General features: G+C 44.9%; 1 protein-coding gene across 4 annotated transcripts in view; it reads left to right on the forward strand.

Moving 5' to 3' along the window:
- Nucleotides 1-1,321: 1,321 nt before the first annotated feature.
- The window catches only part of CAMK1D (calcium/calmodulin dependent protein kinase ID), a 226,804-nt gene continuing 207,866 nt past the window's right edge, over nt 1,322-20,259 (forward strand). For all 4 annotated transcript variants that reach the window (XM_040654620.2, XM_046909274.1, XM_003640331.6 and 1 more), the window contains exon 1: nt 1,322-1,503. In XM_040654620.2, coding sequence (XP_040510554.1) covers nt 1,412-1,503 — 92 coding nt within the window. In that variant the 5' untranslated portion in view covers nt 1,322-1,411. The remainder of the gene's footprint in view (nt 1,504-20,259) is intronic.

Here is a 20,259-nt window from a genome sequence, read left to right on the forward strand (position 1 = left end):
TGGCACGGGGAGGGGCACAGATCCAGGGGGAGCTTGTAAATTCCGCATACGAACTAGGAAAATGGGCTTCCAAAGTTGGATTTTAAGGATCCAAGAATGTATTTTAAGTAATTTTGTGCACGTTCGTATCTCTTTGTAAGCCCATGTTATCTCGCTGTGTTAGAATTCATTTTCACGTGCCTCATCTGGTGATCAGAGTTTGAGATTTCTGACAGCCCTGCACCTGCCGCCAGCAAAGACCTCGACTTCAGCTCCCAGCCGGGGGAAGAAATGCACTTTTTGGTTCCTTACCCACCACCAGCAACGCCCTGCGATGCGCTCTGTGCGCGTCCCTCGGCCGCTTCCCCTGAGCGGGCATTTCTGCTCTGTCACGCCGGGGGATCCCCGCCCGCAGCCCTGCGCCGCTGCTCGCCGCTGCGCTGCGCTGCGCCCCTTTTGCGCCCTCACTTTTGCGGGGCAGGGTGGGAACCGCCAACCGCGCAGCGCCCGACCGCACTGCACAGCGAGCGGCTCTTTCTTTCTTTCTTTTTTTTTTTTCCTGCTTTCCCTTTTAATTTTTTTTTTCCCCTTGGCTTTCCCTCCCCTCCCGTTTGACGTGAGCGGTTTTGGTGCAATGCGAATTATCTTCAGTCATTCAGTCAGGAGGGGCAGCGCCAGGCAGCACAGCAGCGGCGGGGCTGCCTCCTCCTCCTCGCCCTCGTCCTCCTCCTTCTTCTCCTCCTCCTCCTCCTCCCATTGCCATAACAACCGCGCACAGCCGCTGCCGCCGGGGCCGCACCGCACCGCGCCCGGAGGGCTCTGAGAGTCCCACGAGGGGTCGGGAGGGGGTATCCGTGAGGGAAGAAGGCGAGGGGGAGAGAATCGATGATCCTATAAAAAGAAAAAAAAAAAAAAAAAGAACAAGAAGAAAGAAAAAAGATTAAAAGAAAAGGATAAAAAGAGAAAGGGAGGGGAAAAAAGAAAAAAGATAAAAAGAAAGGAAGGGAAAAAAAAGAAAAAAAATAAGAGGAAAAAAAAGGATTTTTCCCCCGGGGTGGCTCTGTCGGTGAGGACCAAAGTGACCCCGAAGAGCGCTGCGCTCGAGGGTGCGGAAGGAGGGGGGGACGGGGACGAGAGCTGAGGACGCGGAGGAGGGGACAGGGAGGGGGGGCAGAGAAAGTTGGACGAAATAGCCCAGGAAAAGTGGCACTCGCGGAGCGCGCCCGAGCGCGGAGGAAATAAAAGCGGCGGAGGGCAGGAAGTGTGAGGAGGAGGAGGAGGAAGGGGAGAAGGAGGAGGAGGAAGAAAAAAAAAAAAAAAGAAAGAAACAGCGGCAGCAGCTGCCGCCGCGTCAGAAGAGAAAGCAAAAGCCGCACGGCGGCGCGGGGCCGGCCGGCATCCGCGGGGCTGCGCGGCGCTGCGCGGAGCGGCCATGGCCCGGGAGAACGGAGACGGCGGCGGCTCCTGGAAGAAGCAGGCGGAGGACATCAAGAAGATCTTCGAGTTCAAGGAGACGCTGGGGACGTAAGTGGCGGGGATGCGCGTGTGGGGATTTGCGCGGGGTGCGCAGCGGGATCAGCGCGGGTGAGCGCTGCGAGCATCTCAGCACGGGCAGGGAGTCGGGGCGGGATGGAAACGTGGGGAGAAACGGAGCCGTGCGTTGGGCAGCGGAGTGGAAGGACGGCAACGGGGCAGGCAAAGGAAAAAAAAAAGGAAGAAAAAAAGACAAAGAGACAAAAGAAAGAAAGAAAAAGGGAAAAAATAAGGGGAAAGATAAGGGGAAAAAAAAAGAAAGAAAAAGGGGGAAAAGGAAGAAAAAAAAAAAGAAAAAACCCGAGGTTTGAAATATTCATAGAACGAGGAGGTGTAAATAAGCGCGCTCTGACTCGCACTGCGCCCCAGCGCCGATGGCCGCCTCTATTCGCGGGCGGACGGGCAGAAATAACCGGAGCGGATTGGATGCGTTTCGCTGCGACGCTGAACTGTTGTTGGGGTTTATTTCTGTTATTTATAGTGGCGGGGCAGAAAGATTAGAAAAACGCTCGAGTTCTTTTTTTTTTTTTTTTTTTTTTCTCTCTGAAGGCTCAGAATAAACATGCGCAGATGGCGGATGGGAGCAGGGTGCAGGATGCTGCTTTTTTGGCTGAGTGGAGTTTTATTTTTGTTACGTTTTTGCTCGCCGAGCGTTGTATTGGCCATTAAAGTTCTGTTGTGTGGGGGATGCTGTTTGTCTCTGTGCCCCTCTGGCTTTCATGGCAACTTTGAGGGACTCCAAACTACGCTCCGCACCCTGCGTGCCACTTCCAAAGCACAGCTGAAGTTTCGGCTGAAATAGTTCAGTTTCTTTCTGCTTCCAAGGGAGGGCTCTCTACAAACACTATTTCTGGTTCCTGGGCTCACTGATTATCTCCAGCGATCTGCAGGTGTGAACCAGGCTGCTCGCTTGGTATGGAGGTGGGTCACCCAGCTGCACCGTGATGACCACATAGTGTAGCGCTTGGCAAAACGCTGCCTTAGCCAATGGCATGGATGTCTGGCCAGAGCTTTCAAGATGCAGAGTGCAGTGCAAGGGCTGAGTGTCGTGGGATGTTCTTGTCACCTTCATTGAGTTTTGCTGTCAGAATTTCGTGCTGTGAGAGATGTGTCCCTGTGCATCACTGTTGGTGTGTGGTTCCCTTACTGAGCAAAAGAGCTTGGAGGAGGAGGGTCTCAGTGCTGGGAAATTCATTCATTTGCCCAGAGAAGCTGTGGGTGCCCCATCCCTGGAGATGCTCAAGGCCAGGTTGGATGGGGCCCAGGGCAGTCTGAGCTGCTGGAGGCACACAGCTCACGGCAGGGGTTGGAGCTGGAGGGGCTTTGAGGTCCCTTCCAACCCAAACTGTTCTATGATTCTGTGACAGGACAGTTTTCTACACTTTCCATTATACAACTCCACGTTGTTTTCCCACTTGAGGTGTAAAAAAAGCCATCAGTCAGGGCAAACTTGTGCCACTCAAGGCATCTAGAAGCAGTTAATACTGTGGACTTGGTCCAAATCCCACTGAAAGTATAGGGGCAGTTGTAAGTCCGGAGGGGAGGTACAGGTGATTCCAGTTCATAGCTGTGCCTGTTGGGATGTCTGTTGCCATTGTGATACAGTAACCACAGCCATTGAGGGCCTCCCACTATTAAACACCATCTCAGCATCACAGCTAGGTCATCAAGGCCCTCGTGATAGGACTTCTTTAATTTGATGTTCTTTAATTTGAACAACCAGTCCAGAAAGTTTCAGAGAATCCAAATAGCTGGTCCTGCATGAAGAAAACAGAGCTGTTCTTTTCTGTGTCGTGGGCACGTTAGTTCTGAGTGTATGTGCACTTTGCAGCCCACACATCGGTCGCCTTCTGGCTGTTCTTCCCGAGCTGCAGAGACCAGCTGAGGGTCTGAAAGTGGGTGGTGGTTCTGTGTTCCCCCAAGCAGCACGTGTGGTTCTTCCCTGTGCTGCTGCCACTTACCAGGCTGGGAAACCTGTTAAAAATTAGGCCATTCCTGTGCGAATCATTAAAGGACTTCAATCCCCACCGAAGCCAATGGAGCTGCGCTCACTGACTCCAGCAGTGGATACGCAGGAGCTCAAATGAAAGAAAAACACAGAGTTACTGGTAGGAAAAACAAAAACAAAAAAGTAGGAATTAAGCTGAAGTCTAAATACCTTTACAGCATCTGGATCCAAATGCTCTCCTCTAGCATTACTTAGCACAGGGATAAAATCTGCTTTGCTCCCTTCTGCACAGTGATGCTGAACCGTGTCGGACATGCTGCGGTCGATCTGTCATTTAATAGGTTTTACTGTAGCACGAATGGGGCTTGGGGCGAGGAGCTGGAGGCTCAGATTGGTGTCAGTGCTGTGTTGGGCATCACTCTGCCTCCTTCCATCTCAGGATGCTGGAGCAGCGGAGCAGCCCTTTCTCCTGGAACCTCCACGGCAGTTGGAACTCAGTGAGATGAAATTAGTGACAGTAAAAAGAGAACCAAACCTCTCAAACCAGGGGAAAAAGCGAAAGAGAAACTTTAAAAATGTTTTATGTAGAGAACATTGATTTGTGAGCGTTTAATTTGTGTGTGCGCTCTGGTAATGGTTTGCTCTCTGAATGGAACCTTTCCTTTGTATAAAAGGTTTTCTCCAGATCTTCAGCATGAGGAGAGATAAGGCTGCTGTAATTATCAAAAAGATCTTAACTTGCTTAATCATGAAATCATTTGTGCTTCAAGGAACCTCTAATGAATACCCAGCTCTCTTCCAGAGCGGCCTTATGGCAGGCATCAATTATTTACATGTCCCCGTAAATCATGTACGTCCATATTGATACTGAAATAGACATCCCGAATTGAACATCACCTCCGGGTGTAGGAAAGTGGCCTTTTTGCAGCCATTTCCTTTCCAATCATTTCCTTCAGTGGCCGAGGTCTGGGCTGCTTGCTTTGCTCAGTGCTGATGGCAGTAGGGATTTCCTGAAAGCGTTTCCAGTGATGCATTGGCTCAGGTGGTACCCAACCCCAGGGCCGGTGCAGCCTCCCATAAGCACAGTTTTTGTTTTGTTTTCCCTCGGAACTGGGAAGACTTTTGCTGGTACACTTCAGCTTCCGTGGTGGAAGTAGGAATAGGAGATGGAGGAAAAGGATTTGCAACCTCAAAGGGACTGGGGCACAGAGGAGCATCGTTAGTGGGTATGGTGGGGATGGGTTGATGGTTGGACTGGATGATCTTAGTGGTCTCATCCAATCCCTTCTATGATTCTATTAAGATAGACATTAGAGAAAAGAATGAGGAGGGGGCAAGACAAACAGAGATGGAAGAGAAAAGAGGAAAGAAGCATAAATAATAAAGGGAGTGGGGTGGGAAGGTTGAGAAGCCGTAGATGTGCATTTATGATTGTCATCTCTTGGGCATCAGAATGCCGATGAATTATTTTGTCAATATTATGCATGAAAATGTGACAGAAGAAACGTGTGGATGATATGCTGATAAAATATGGTTCCATTCTGCAGTCTGTACAGGAAATTCATCTTAGCCTCCAAAATTTTGTTTAGTATTTGAATTTTGTGGCTGTGGAAGCTGTGGTCCTGATGTGGTCCTATGTAGGCAGGTTCAGCATGGGACACTTCTGAGAAATGGAAACTGAGGTTACAGAACCAGAGAAGGTAGCCAGGAAGAAAAATGCAAAGCAAATACAAGGTAAAATCATAGCAGTGGGTCAGATGTTCAGCGGTTACAAATTAGAGTCCCTCCCCAGTCGAGACAAGTAGATTTGAAGAAAGAAGGTGATCTGAATAGCTGCTTCTCTTAAATTTCAACAGATTCACCTGCTGTAGCTCAGCTCAATTCCCAGGCCTGCCTGGAGAGGGGGATTGCTGCCCTGGCCCTTGGCAGACACCAAGTTTCACAAGAGCAGTAATCTGATAAGAAGAAGCGTGGTGACTGAAATACTGTTTGCTCTGTGTTGAACTGATATTGTATGTAAGGCATTTCAAAAGCAAGATGTCGACATTTTGAGAAGTAGTATTACTGTTATCCATCAGCTGATCGTTTGGTCCATCTAACTGGATTGACCTCACATTTCTAATATACCTCACCAGGGCTTAGTGACATTGGAGTTACAATGAAGTTATCTTGCTTAGGGAGGCTCAACCTTAGTAACTGTGGAAATGCTGGTGTTGTCCATAAATATGCTACAGCGAAGTCCTTATAGCTCAGTAGTGATAACACAGGGAGCTGCATGGATATAGTCATAAGGTAGTAATAGCTGGGTGGGAAGACAAACACGCTGCGGTGATGTCTTCAGTACTTTTCTAAAATATAGTTCAGAGAAAACTGTAGGTGGTTCTGTTTTTTTCTTTTCAGAGGCTCTACTGTAATCTCTACTGCTCAGGTCCCAACGTCTTGGGTCTGTTCCGTATTCTTACATCACTTGATGAACTCCTGGTGCTCTCCATGACTCTTGCATGCCCCCATAGGCGCTTGTTCCTGATGTGAAGCACAGTTGTTCAGTCCTGCTCTCGTGTCTATTTCCTCTCATTCACACACACACACACACACACGGTCACAAACGATTGTGCTCAGTCTTTAAACTTGTGCTCTCACATCCTTCATCATGACACGTAGGCTTCTGTGAGCAGGTCTGCCTCATGGTCCCATCTGCTCTGTGTGCTCAGACCTTCATGGAGAACAAGGCCATTGGAGATGACATGTATCCTTTGTCCCTAACTCAGGCCAGGCATTCAGCTCTGCAGTCCTGGTGGTAGAGGCTCTCCATGAGTTGGACTTGCTGCGTAGAAGTGAGATGCTGAGAGTACCATTTAGGCCCGAAGTCTGGTTGTCTCTATTCAAAGATCCTAATGCTTGATCTAGAAGTTGGCAACCCTACCCATAGCAGGGGGTTGTAACTGATCTGTGAGGTCCGACACAAGACATGTTATGGTTCTATGATTCTAGGATCTTCCCATCTTACCAGCTAAGTGTCAAAAGCACCGGTTATCGTAATTAACGTCAATGTATTCAATACAACAAGTAATCACTGGTTAGCTCATTAACTTCAGGCATCATGCAAGTTACCCAATTGTTTTTTTTTTTTTCTTTTCTTTTTTTTCTGAGTCTGGAGATTCTCAGGACTTAAATATCTTGCTATTTGTGCTTTCTCTGGCTCTGTACCCCCTGTGAAGATGGAAGAGTGTTTGTCTGATTTCCATGTCTGTGCTGACATTACGAGCAATTTCTGCCCCTTTTTTACGACACCCTGGTGTGGCAGCAGTGACTGTCAGACTGTTCCATCCTTTTCTCAGTTCAGTATTTTCCTAGTTTTTAACTACATTAGGGAAACATTTCAAGGTGAAGAATATCTTAAGGGGAGAAAATGCAGAGTCCCAGAGGGGCTGAGAGAGCTGGGATTGTTTGCGTGAGGGAACTGGGGTTGTTCACCTGGAGAAGAGGAGGCTTGGGGGAGACCTTATTGCTCTCCACAACTGCTTGAAAGGAGGTTGTGATGAGGTGGGTGTCAGCTTCTGCTTGCAGGTAACAGCGATAGGATGAGAGGTAATGGGCTCAAATTGCACCAGGGGAGATTCAGGGTGGATATTAAGAACAATTTCTTCTTAGAAGAAGTAGTGAGACATTGGCACAGGCTGCCCAGGGAGGTGGTGGGGTCACTGTCCTTGAAGGTGTTCAAAAAAGTGGATGTGGCACTGAGGGACGTGGTGAGTGGGCATGATGGGGGTGGGCTGATGGTTGGGCTGGATGATCGTAGTGATCTTTTCCAAACTTAATGATTCTATGATTCATGAAACTATGAAGGCAAGTGGCTCTCATGTCGTCCAGGATGAGCTGCTAGGAGAAATCCTTTTGTCATCTGAGAGCTCTCAGCCTCTTGCCCAAGGGTACAGAGGAGGATGTTTCATGGTCCTTTCTGACCTTCAAATCTGTAAATCTGTGAATCTTACCAACAAATGCTCATGGACTTCATGGTAATGAGTGCAAAGAAATGGGTCATATCTCCAGGAGGAGAGACAGCTGGGATCCAGGTCTAAATGTTTAACTGAATGCTGTGGGACAGCTAGGATATTTTAGTTTGTAGAGAATGTAGAGAAAGCAGAAAAATACTCAGATGGCTCCTGTAGACTGGCATATTTGTTTTAACCTAAACAATCCTCACTGCTATCATGTGATGTAGTTTTACTATCCAGTGCTCCCAGAGGCATAAAAATTACTAGTCCCACTATTTGCAATGTGAATTGTAGTATTTTATGATGTAGATTGTTGGTCTCGCTTTAAACATTACAGAAAATAGCAGGTTTGAACATTCAGCTGGAATTGAAATGGGAGAAAAAGGAAAGCAAGATGGCCAGCTGATTTAAAGGCAGATGGAGAGGGCTGTGGAGAAGTCCGCAGCCGTCAGTGAGAAGGGACTTCTGACAGCTCTCCCAGGGTGCTTTGTGGATGCATTTTGGGTAGTGGATGCTTTTTGGGGCAGCAAGGTAGCATTAAGGGTCCATTTCCAAGACTCTGAAATACTCGATAGCTGTCAGGAAGACACGTTATTTTGGGGCACCCAGTTTGCTGTGTTGTTTGGGTAGGATTGGAATAAATAGAGCATCGGATCTTTTTTGGTTTTTTTTGTTGTTGTTGTTGGCTTTTGCACAGTGCTCAGCAGCATGGTGCTCGCCTAGCCCATGTCTAATATGTAGGTTGCTCCGAAAATAATGCCTCTATTTATTTCCACGGAGACTACAATAGCTGCAAAGAGCACAGCAACACTGTTTGATAAAGCAAATTCTCAGCTGCAAAACACTATTTTTTTTTTTCCAACACAGCCACCTCCATTAGCTGATTTGCATGGATGAGCTGATCGAGATGCTTGCCATTTGTGGTGTCACAGCTGCCTTTGGCCATCTGGAATGTGACTTCTCATTCAAGTCACTGTTATCACTGCTGAAACCTACCACCTACCACCTCACTGTACTCACATCCACTCCATAAATGTTCAGCAAGCATCAATGAATGTCACTGGGTCCCATTTTTTCTGCACAGAGGAATTCAGTGACACACCTTCTCTTTATCCTCACTTCCATGTCAAACACCGTTTTGTCAGAATGCCCCTCTGCTGCCATCTGTCACATGGCAACAAAATGTAATGGAATATATTTGAGAAGGTTCAACCTCTACTGCCATACCACCAACATCCAGCTCTGATGTCACTAGCCAACATAATGAAATAGGAGGCATTACTTTCGGAGCAGCCTTTGTATTATTGATACTCGTATCTTTTGCTGGTCACGGAGCCGGTTGATGTCCTAAACATGCAACAAACAAAACCCAGAGGGACTGGAGACTTGTCAGGGTGCACGGGCTGAACCCAGACCTATGGAATCCCATAGTAATCCTTTATCCCAAGTTTATTCTTCCCAACGCAGTCACAACACAGTGGGTGTGAGAGCCTTCTTCACCATCTGGAGGAGCCTGTCTGCTTCCTTCACCCTCCATCTGCTTTAACGCAGGAGATGAAATATCTCCTTACCCATTTTTCCTTCCTTTTTGCTTCCTTCTTTCACTACTTCTGTGTCTGACCTCAATTATTTCTGTTGCCCCTTGCACATGTTTCTGTGTACTATGTGCAGAATATTGGCTGTAGTTACTTAATCTTTTCAAGCATTGAAGGATGCAATTAATATTGAATAAAGTTGTATTGTTTTGGTTTGCCTGACAATAGCAAGCATCTATAATAGGTTCTGAATTTATTGCCAGTAATGGCATTCACTTAAGTGGTGAGTCACTGTTTATGTTCATGATAACTTAATAGGACCTAATTTTATAGTCATTTCAGATAGCATGAAAACAAGTTGGGACTAAAAAGGTGCTGTTAGTAAACAGGTAATGAGTGAAAGGAGGGAGAAAAAGTTCCGTGGGGTAACGATCTGTCATTTTGGTTGGAATTCAAAGCACCTTGCATTTCAGTGCTTTTCTGTAAATAATGATTAAGAACAATAACAATAATTTGCAAACATATGTGCGTGATTGGGCTGTTCTGCAGTGGCAAATGGCTCAGCAGTCAGAATATTTCTCTTCTATAGCAATCATGCCATTCCCTGAAACCTTTCTATCAAATCTCAGCACTGATGTGCTGTTGTGTTATCTGACTTGGCGGTTCCTATAATTTTCCTCTGAGTGTTGTGTCAATCATCTTTTAAAAAGAAAACCATAAATAACAGATTGTTAATAAACTTCTCGTGTCCATTCACTGATGTTTTCGTGTTGAAAGCTGTGTGTGGAGTTTTGTGCCAGAATTACTCACTAAACAGATTGCGTGAGTTTAAATTAAAATAATGCTTTTTGGCAGATTTTTCTTGGCTCAATTAAAAAGCTGTTTTATTTTTATATATTTATATATATATATATATTTTTTTTTTAACACTGACTTTGCTAAGAGAAAGCTGCTGTGATGCTCTCTCAATTCTGCTGTGTGCAGAGCAGCTGAACACAGGGCTGGAGATCCTCTGTAACAACAGATCATGGGTTTAGCTTTCCTTTTCCTGGGTAATATCATACACTGTATTCAAAAATACCAACAGCTTTGGACTGATGGACTACAGAAGCACAAGGATGGTGGTACCTTTTTTAAGGCACAAAAGGGGAAGAAGTGAGAGAGAGAAAGCAGCTCAGCTTATCGAGGGTTTCTTTTCATTTTTGTTTGTGTTGTCATACATTCCCAATTGAGCTCGACTCAACAGTTCCAGTCTCATTCCGGTTTCCAGGAAGGACAAAAGGAAGGCCCATTTAATGATGAAAATGAAGGTGAGAATTTACCATATGCAGCAAGAGGGTGAGGCACAGCAGCACCTCTCCCCCATACCCTTTGTGTTTGCACCCCTTCTGCTTGCCATGGATTATGCACGTAATGCTCTCCCTGATGTAGGCTGAGTATCTGAAGATAGGTTTTTCAAGCCTCAGTGCCAGAAGTTTGGGAGTTACCTTGGATGCTCAGGTGTCAGAACACAAGCCCTAGAAACCTCACCCATGCACGATGGGAGTGGAGCAAGATCAGGAGATATGGAAAATGAGGGGTCCAAGAGATGTCCTTAGCCACTGTGTTTCTTTTCGGGAGGGCTGGTGTGGTATTTGGGACACCACGTGTAAGAAGGATTACCCTCCCCTATGATCAGCAGGGAGGTGTAAAGGTTTGCAGATTTTCCTTGGAGCTTCCAACCAAGGAAGTTCTCCCACCCTCAGAGACATTTAAGATCAGGCTGGATGGGGCTCTGAGCACCTGTTCTACCTCTAAGCGTCCCTGTTCACTGCAGGGGAGTTGGATCCAATGACCTTTAAGGGTCCCTTCCAACTCAAATGATTCTGTGATTCTAAGGCTTTCTCGGTCATGGCAGGTGTCCTACTTAGGATGCTCACCCAGTGCCATTCAGTGCTGCGAAGCTGTTCTTTGGTGTTGGTGTTTTCGCTGAGAAGCATGTTTGAAACTCGATGGAACGTGCTTTTGAGGAATGTGGCCTTCTGGCTCCTACCAGCTGCATGATGGGTCACGTACGTGGCTGTTTCTTGGGGCAGTACAACATTAATGAGTGGAGCCACTCATGTTTGATTTGGAAGGTTTGCAAAGACTGAAAAGCCAAGTGTATATTTTAGGTTTAGACACTAACAAGAAAAAATATGAAGGTTCCAAAATATCTATACATATATTTTATTGCTATGACTTTTACTGGCCTCAGAAGAGATCAGACTCAGTTGTGATAGAAATACTACAAACAAGAGTAAAAGAGGGCTCATATCCAGAAGAACTTAAGATCTAAATTAATAAGACAAAATGTTAACATGACTTTGCTTTAGATGAGGTGCTGTATCACTTGTAAGACATGGAGCTGAATGTGAGCCTTAATCCCCAGCAATGGATTGTCTTGCTTCTTTCAGCAGAGCTTCTTCACAATGTATTTATTTACTTGTGAATCACCCAGGGCCGTCACAAATAATGAGTTTTCACTAGCCAAGGTTTGTAGCAGGCATTGAAGATGCACAGCACTGTGTCTGTGCTGTTGGTAGCAGCACGAGCGCTTCATTGCTGTGTTGTTTCACAGATGCATGGAGGAACTGAAGTTTTCTCAGGATTTTAAAGAGCTGCAGAAGACCTGTCTGTTTTGGGGGCAATATGGGACCACCCCAGTGTGCGTGCTGGTCTTTGGCAGTGGCATTTCTTGAGGGCTGCTTGGGCATGTCGGTGATGGGTTGATGGTTGGACTAGATGATCCTAGTGGTCTTTTCTAACCTTAACTGTTCTACGATTGTATTATTTTGACACTTGTATGCATTACAGCCCAACAGGGAGTCAGGCACCAAACCCAGACTCATTTCTGTGGCCCTGCCTTTTCCTTTGTGATGGGGAAGGGCTCCAAAGAGGGAAATTTTTGTATGAAAAACTGAAGAGTACCTTAAACAAAGTCAAAGGCTGCATCTTTTACTTGAGGACATTTTGTAGCTGGGGCCTGAGATATCCAAGAGACTGCTTACAGCTCTGGGATCATCACGAGCCTCACACCTCTGCCGTAAAGGGATTTCCTGCTGTGGGGTGTTCAAGAGACTTAATATATATGAGTGGAAAATCTGACACCATTGATCTTTTCCATGGGCTGATGATCACTGCAAAACCACTACTTTCTCCTCTCATTCCAAGCCACTGTGTTCTGATACACCTTTTCTAGCATACTTACGTAGCAACCTGAATATTGTAGAGCAAACAAGGTCCCTTTCCCAACACTGACTGCTCTCAAATTTGGAAAAGAACAATAAAATGAGCCCACAAAAGCATCTCCTAGAAGGGTGCTGCACATGTACCACTTCCTACAGGGAGAAAATAGGGAAGCAAATAGCATGCAACACATCAGTTGAGTTGTTTGACAAGCCACGGAATGATGCTTAGGTAAAAACATACATGGGATAAAATAATAGTCTGGCTCCTGTTGGCTGAATTACCAGGTACAGGGGCAAAAGGGGAATAAGTCATAGAATCATTGAGGAATAAATCATAGAATCATTAAGGTGAAAGGGCCACTAAGGTCGTCTAGTCCAGCCATCAACCCATCCCTGCCATACACACTAAACCACATCCCTCAGTACCACATCTGCCCTTTTCTTGAACAACCCAGTGACAGTGACTCCACAACCTCCCTGGGCAGCCTGTGCCAATGCCTCACCACTCTTCCTGAGAGGCTACAGGGAGACTGGTCCTCTTAGTACATTAAGGTATATCTGAAGTAATTTAACTTCCTGATTTTCCTGGCAGAAGCCATGTAAGTGTAATTCATATCGTAGACATAAATCCTACATTCTTAAGAGAGAGACCTTGAAAAAACTATCATAGCTTTATATGCAAGGCTATTGTGTGTTTTTGTGTGTGTGTGTGTGTGTGTGTGATGAATCTTGTATTTTATTTGAAAGAAAATCAATTGATGCCAGGCTTCCTGAGTGACAGCTGAGATGGTTTGTACCCAGAAAGCAAACTGGTGCCCTTATGGCACTGCTGAAGGAGAATATCAAGAATATGAGAGCACAGTCACTCTGCACGTGAATGGAGCTGCACTGGGGGAAAGTCAAAAGGGAGAAGTTTAGGGGAAAGCATAGCAGTGAGAGTTCAGCTATGGATAAATGCCAAGAAAGATATTTCTAAAATGGGGTAGTTTTAAGCCTAATTGACATCCATAGACAACTAGCTAAATGTGCTTCTCCACGAGGTACACCACTGCAAAAATTAATAACTGCAGGTTCTTCATAGAGGATAGCTCATACTATGTGATTGACATTTAGCCATTGTCAATCAAGGACCATTAAAATTGCCAGCAGCTTCAGCTGCTCTATGTTGTAGTTATGATGAAGGTGTTGGAGCCTTTTATATACATACAGATAGAGTGATATACATAGACATATTAAAATGCTATTTTTGTAGTGATGTGCAGTGTTATATAGTGATATACAGTGCTAATTTCTTGCTGCACATCATATTGTTCGGCTTAATTAATAAATGCATAGCAAATGAACTGTGCCATTTGGTGAGAACTGTTTAAGAGCATTGTGGAACATGGTTAATTTATTCTGCAGTCTGAATTTTGCTTCTTGTTGGGGTTACATTGAGGTGAAGGCAGGAGAAGACTCATACCTGCTTATATCTGGTGGAGCCCATCTGCAAATTCAGTATGAGAATCGGTAGAGATGAGGATAGGTTTGTACTTGGATACAAACTGGCTGTAGCTGGTTTCTAAATGCCTTTGTTTGTGGAGTGTCTTCTTGACAGATGTTTTCTGTGACACCATATTGTGCCCTTCCATCTACTTATTAGACTTTGGTCCCACTGTTGGCTCCGTGTTTCTACCCTTGGTCACTGGCCAGTTGCTTTCAGCAGTGAAGGGAGGATAATGGCTTTTTCCTATGCTGTTCTGTTTAACAGGACTTTGGAAGTACTTCCACAGCTGCTCAAATACACTGTGCTTGATCTTGTTTAGTTTGGGATTAGGGAAAGCTCTCAGAGGTGGGAGGTCTTGGCTCTGTGATGCCCTGTGGCCTTCTGACTCCATTTCTGAGGCTCTTCTAGTAGGTCCTCTTAAATACTGGAAGAAAAATGCTCGTTTTGCCCAGACTTACAAAAAGAACTGTGTGGAGTCCCAGCATTCATGTAGCTCTTGGGTGTGAGCACAGCCAAGAAAGAAGTGAGTGTGATGGTCCTTCCTTGGTGCCATGGTCATATCCTATATAGCTGGGATGCACAGCTGGAAGACAGCACAGCTGAGGGCTTGTTCCTTCACACCACTCTCATTTCTCTGTGTGTGTAGCAGCTGGAGTTTGTTAGAGCTTTCTGAGTGCAAACTTGACCAAAGCATGTGGATGAACCAACAAACGCTGTACTTGGTGTTAGCAGGTGTGTATCTGCGATGTCATTCAGCTCTGTGGATGGTGTGGTTGGTGCATCGTTGGCCACATTTAACTCAGTCTGCACCACTGCCCTCTCTACAGCATGGTTAGGGCTGGCAAAGTCATGTTGATTAGAAACTCACTAATGTCTATACACAGAGGTCAGTGAGGCACTGGCACTGCTGCCTAGGGAAGCTGTGGGTGCCCCATCCCTGGAGATACTCAAGGCTAGGTTGGATGGGGCCCTGGGCAGCCTGAGATGGTGGGAAGCACCCAGCCCATGGCAGGGGGTTGGGACTGGCTGGGCTTTAAGGTCCCCTCCAACCTAAGCCATTCCATGATTGTATGATTACGTTGGCAGGTGCATTAGTTTCTCCAGTCAACTCCCTTTTCTCTGTTATTTAAGCCGTATCACTGGTGACACAATGGTGGCTTTGGAGTTCTGCTACCTCAACTCTAAAGGCAAAATACAGAAGAGAGGGAGGCTGATAGTAAAAATGTTATTTGAAAACAAGCTTTGCCTTTGAAAACTGTCCTCCTAGAGGTCTCTGTGCATCAGCTTAGCTCTTCCAATAGATCCCCTTGAAGTCAGAGGGTAGCACACAAAAGCACACCAGGCCTGTTTTTCTTCTGATTTTTCTCTTAAATCATTTGTAGCAGTGTGAAGTGACTGTAAAATTCTGCCTTTGATGTGCGCAGCTTGGAGGTTTTCCTCTGGGAGTCCAGAAAGGCCCATATTACTCAGCAGCAAGCTGGAAAGCAGCATTTTATGCTCCTTACACACAGGTTTCAAAAGGTGGTATAAAACTACAGGACTGGGGAGAAGCGGGTTGCAGTTGCAGGCAGGAATAGGAAGGGGCTGTGCCTATCCTGTGTGGCAGTTTGCGTCTCCTTCCAGCCCAGATGTGATACAAATTTATTTACTGAAATGGTAGGCGTTAAAAAGACTCTTCCAAAAAGAAGGCAAAGAGGAAGGGGACAAATACAAAGTACAAGGAGTTTTATTTCCTTTTCATTCCTTGGAAGCTATAAATCAGCAAAGAAGGGAGATGCATTTTTCTCCTGTCTTGCGTTGTTAAAAAACCATCAACCTCTGCTCTGAGATGGTTTGCGAGAGATACTGCACCAGGAACAATATTAAGAGAACAATAAACAATTGGTGGGTGCCAGGTCAAATCCATGTGTCAGCAGCTGCTGAATTTGACTTAAGAGCTGTAAATGGAATCATAATTTCTTAATGAGATATATGAGAACAAAGAATCACAATGCTTGGAGTTATCTGTCACATCTCCATCAGTGCTGCTTAAGCAATTATGTAGTTTATTCAATGGTTTGACAAGGTAACACGACAAAATCAATTTACAAAGCAGATTAATATAAATATGCAGTAGGAATTTTTTTTTTTCCCCAGGAAAGTCACTCTCAAAGCTTTATGTTTTTTATCTTATAATTCCTACCCAGTCATCTGCTTCCAGGAGTGCTGGGATGAAGTCCTGCACAGCCCGCAGTGACGTTCACCAGATCATTTGTCACTTGTCCACCTCCAGCCTAATGATACTGTCGTCTGGGCCATGGTAAAAATGAATGATGCATTGCTTCGATATACAGTTTGAGTATGCTTTTCACTCAGTGCTAAGGCTGTATTTTTCCTGGCTCCTTAAAGCAGCCTGGCTCTCAGCCCTTATTAACGCTTAATGTAAATCTTTCTGAATATTTTATTTGTTTGGCAGCAAAAGCAGCAGACATTTGGTGTGAGTTCCCTAGGAGCTAAAGAAGTGTAGTACACTGAAGTGATATGACAGTCTATTTTAATACCAGGCCTTCATCATCTTGCAGCGAATGGGGACAGGGATGGACCCGTCTCTATTTGTAGCCATGAGTATCTGCAGAAAACCACTACTAAGAACAGATAATAGGGACTGGGACATGAAACGCCATCCTCAGCAGCAGAATGGGGTGGCTGCTGTGAGTGCTGGCTGTGTTCCGGTGCTGTAGAAAGGCAACGCAGAGGAAGCCAGGCTGAGAGAGCATTAATAAAATGAAGAATTATGCTTTCTGGACTGTCAGCACAGCACTTTTGTCAGAATTGAAAAGATCAGGAGGGAGGGAGAAGCACTGTGATATAACATTGTTCAAGAAGTGTGTAGATGCGGTACTGAGGGACGTGGTTTAGTGGGCACTATTAGTGGCACCTGGACGGTTGGACTGGATGATTGTAGAAGTCTTCTCCAGGCTTAACGATGCTATGATTCTATGATATGGACTTGTTCTGCTCAGTGCCTGGGCAGGAGGCAATGGGCACAAACTGGAACTCAGGAGGTTCCCTCTGAACACCGGGAAGCATTTCTGTGCTTGCAGGTGCTGGAGCCCTGGTGCAGGTTGCCCAGAGAGGCTGTGGAGTCTCCTCTTGGTGCTGCCTGGATGAGGTCCGGGGCACCCAGCTCTGGGTGTCCCTGCTGGAGAAGTGGTTGGGCCAGATGGACCCAGAGGTGTTTGCCAACCTCAATTCCTTTGTGACTCCTCGAGTCTGTTTTGCTGCTAAATGGATGTTCAATGCAACTGGCTTCTTTCAGATCATCTGAGCCTCCAGTCTGTAGGCGTTTTCTGGTCTTAACCCTTACTGAAGTCTCTTCCCTTTAGTGATCTTGGGTAGCAAAGTGCAGTGAAACTGACACAAAAGAGGTTATTTTTTCCTCGTGCAAAACTTTTGCAGCTCTCTTCTTTTCTATGGGGAGCTTAAGGATGTAAGATTTATTTTCCCCGTACAAATAACTCTGGAAATTCCCTCTGTCCATATGTGTTCTATAGTGTTTACAAGATACTATTGATGTATCTGGCTGCATATCTCATTATACCTCTAACTTTGAACGTCACCAACTTCTCACCTGAGATGTTATAATCAGCTACTAGTGAATTGCAAACGCTTCTCCTTTTACTTCAGGCAAGGTGACAAGGTTCCCAGCAGCCCTTAAAATATATCAGAGGATCGTGTTATGGAAGAGAAGAGTATTTCTTAACTTATCATTACCATATGATTCCCTTTACTACAATTTCTGTGCAAACTGCAGTCCTTAAAAAAATCTGTGATACCAAAAATTCCTATGTGCCTATATTTTTGCTATATTTATGCATAACATATGGACTTCCAGTATCTACTCAGTTTCTGCTCAACATCTTGTATTTTCCTGCGACTGCTGAAGAATCTGAACATGTACAGTATTTCCTTCCGTATTAGTCGTGTTGCTGCAGCTCCTCAGTCTTTATCTTGTGGTTTGTTGGCTAACCGTCAGATACTTATGGCTTCATTAACAAACAGATGTACAGGTCTACTCTTTGTTTTTGTAATTGCACTTTTGACATATTGTAAATGTCCTTAATTGATTTTGTGCAGGATAATGCCATCTGCTGGCATCTGTTTCTGCTATGGCTTTTGCTGAATACTTAAGTGTATTGCGGTCTGTAAGGACAAATTAGATTTTCAGCACAGTACTATGCCATTTTTTCCCCTGTTAAATAAATGAAAATAGAATTTGAACACTGTGAGACCAGATATCTACTTATTTTAATATTTAGGTAAATACAAGCTATTCCAAAAAGTGTTTCAGGCAAAACTGAGCCCTGTGACCATGCTGATTTCTCTTGATCTATTGTTGGCATACCTACAAACATGTCAGAGCTCCCAGGAAGGGAGAAAAGCAGCCTTTGAGTTTATATTTGGCTGCTCTTGATCATAGAGGGATTTGAAATAAACTTTAGATCTTGGAGCCTTGACACAAAACTCTGTCCAATGAATAATTAAGTCATCTTTATACATCACTTACTATAACAGTAAGGTAATGGACTTCTGGTCAGATTTTAATCTAGCTGAGAGTGTTTTGATGTGAAACTTTTGACAGAAAAAGCAGTATTGGGCAGACACAGGATTAAACGCCTTGAGGATGTGAGCAGGAAAATCATAGAATTAATTATTAAGATTGGAAAAGACCTCTAAGATCATCTAGACCAATCATCCACCTGCCACCAGTATTGTGCACTGAACCGTGTCCCAGTGTACCACATCCACACAATTCTTGAACACCTCCAGGGTCGGTGATTTCACCACCTACTGAAGCCTGCAGCATTGCCTGGGATTGTTGTGACCAAAGGACAGGATTCAGCACTTGATCTTGTTGAACTTCACCCCACTGGCTTTAGCCAATGAGTGCTATCTCCTGAAAGTCTAGACAAAAGTCCTACTTTTAGTGTAGCCAATGGTTATCTTGAGTTTAGGTCTCCATTCTCAGGCCTTTCTATTAGGTGGTATCAGCATTTGTGGTAGATTTTATTACAGCTGCCATCCCTGTGTCTGAACTCTGGAATGCAAGAGAAATTTCATTTCTTGATGCATTCTGTCTTGGGTCATGGCAAGTGCAGACAAGCATCAAAAAGTATCTAGGCTGGGATTTATCTGTAGTGGCCTAACTCTTCTACCAATAAAAATAATGAAGGTTGGCCATTGATGTCAATGAGACAGTGCTAAACAAACTTGGAGACCCTTGAAAAGCCATTCCCTCTCTCTGCACCGCTCACATGTGGCAGTAACAGAGGGAGGGGAAGTGGGGTCATGCAAGGAAATGAGAGTCCTTCAAATATCGACGATGGAGAGATGGCTGTGCAGTGTTAGAAGTGGCTCACCAGTCTGAAATACCTGGTGTCCCAGCAGGGATGGATTATCCTTGACCTGGAGTTGTCTTTCTGATGCTTCATATGGGAACAATTTAAGAGAAAACTTAAATATGTGATTCTTCCTGGCCATGCACGTGTATTAGAGCTCATGAGGGTAAAGCACAGGTTCTTTTACTCTGCCAACCAGGTTTTTTTTTGGCTCAGCATCCTCAATGGCCCACCATACTGACACAACCATATTAGTACCCACAAATGGTCCAAGTTCAGGAATTTGGTTTTTAAAGTCATGAGCTTTGAAGATGATGCAGGCTAGTGGCAGAGGCATTTATTGGGTGGAAGGGCACAAGATAATCATAGAGTCATAGAATCATTAAGGTTGGAAAGACCACTAAGATTGTCTATTCCAACCAACAGTAATTATTCAGGAGACTTGGATTTCATTTCTGACTGTAAGACTGGGCTTTCTTATGTGCTTGGAAAAGTTGCAGCATCTCTCTGGCCTGGTTTTCCAGTCTGCCAAGCCGTCACCAACCTATTTTAACTCACTTTGAGATCTAACTGATTAAAGCTTGCTGTGTGAATTGCTCAAAATATACTATGCAAGGTGTTGTTTTTGTTACGGTAATATGGTATGAATCTCCCCCATTGTCCTAAGTTATATTTGAGTGTGTAGGGAACTCGGCTGTAATGCTGGCATTTTGTAGATGATGCTTTTTGTTGGACATGCAGGAACCTGCTCCCTTTCCTAAAAATACACCTAACAACCCCTTTTCAAAAACACCAGAAATGGGACAAAAGAGAAAACCTTGCTGAAATGCATTTCATTTTCCAAGACTTTTGTAATTTCTCAGTGCGTTGGAATTCTGGCAGGGCACAAAACATCCCAGAAATGTCTCTTAGCTCCCAAATCTTGCCTGCTGATGGGTTTTGCAGCAGAGATCTGCTGGCAGACGGACATCGGGGAGATGACTGGAAGTAGCTGTAAAGTTGTGAGTCAGTTTTCCCCTCCTGTGCAAGCCAGGTTATAAGTGGGAGAAAAAGAAAATGGGGGTGGTTTTCTCATCATGCTGCCGAAGGAACGGGATTTGCAAAGCAGTAGATAAAGGCTTGTACTGCCCTGAAGAGTCCTTCAGCAATAAGACAATGTAGTCTTGTATTGAAGATATGTTAGTATCACAACAGAT

The sequence above is a fragment of the Gallus gallus genome, chromosome 1 (genome assembly GCF_016699485.2).
Source record: "Gallus gallus isolate bGalGal1 chromosome 1, bGalGal1.mat.broiler.GRCg7b, whole genome shotgun sequence".
NCBI classification, from domain to species: Eukaryota; Metazoa; Chordata; class Aves; order Galliformes; family Phasianidae; genus Gallus; species Gallus gallus.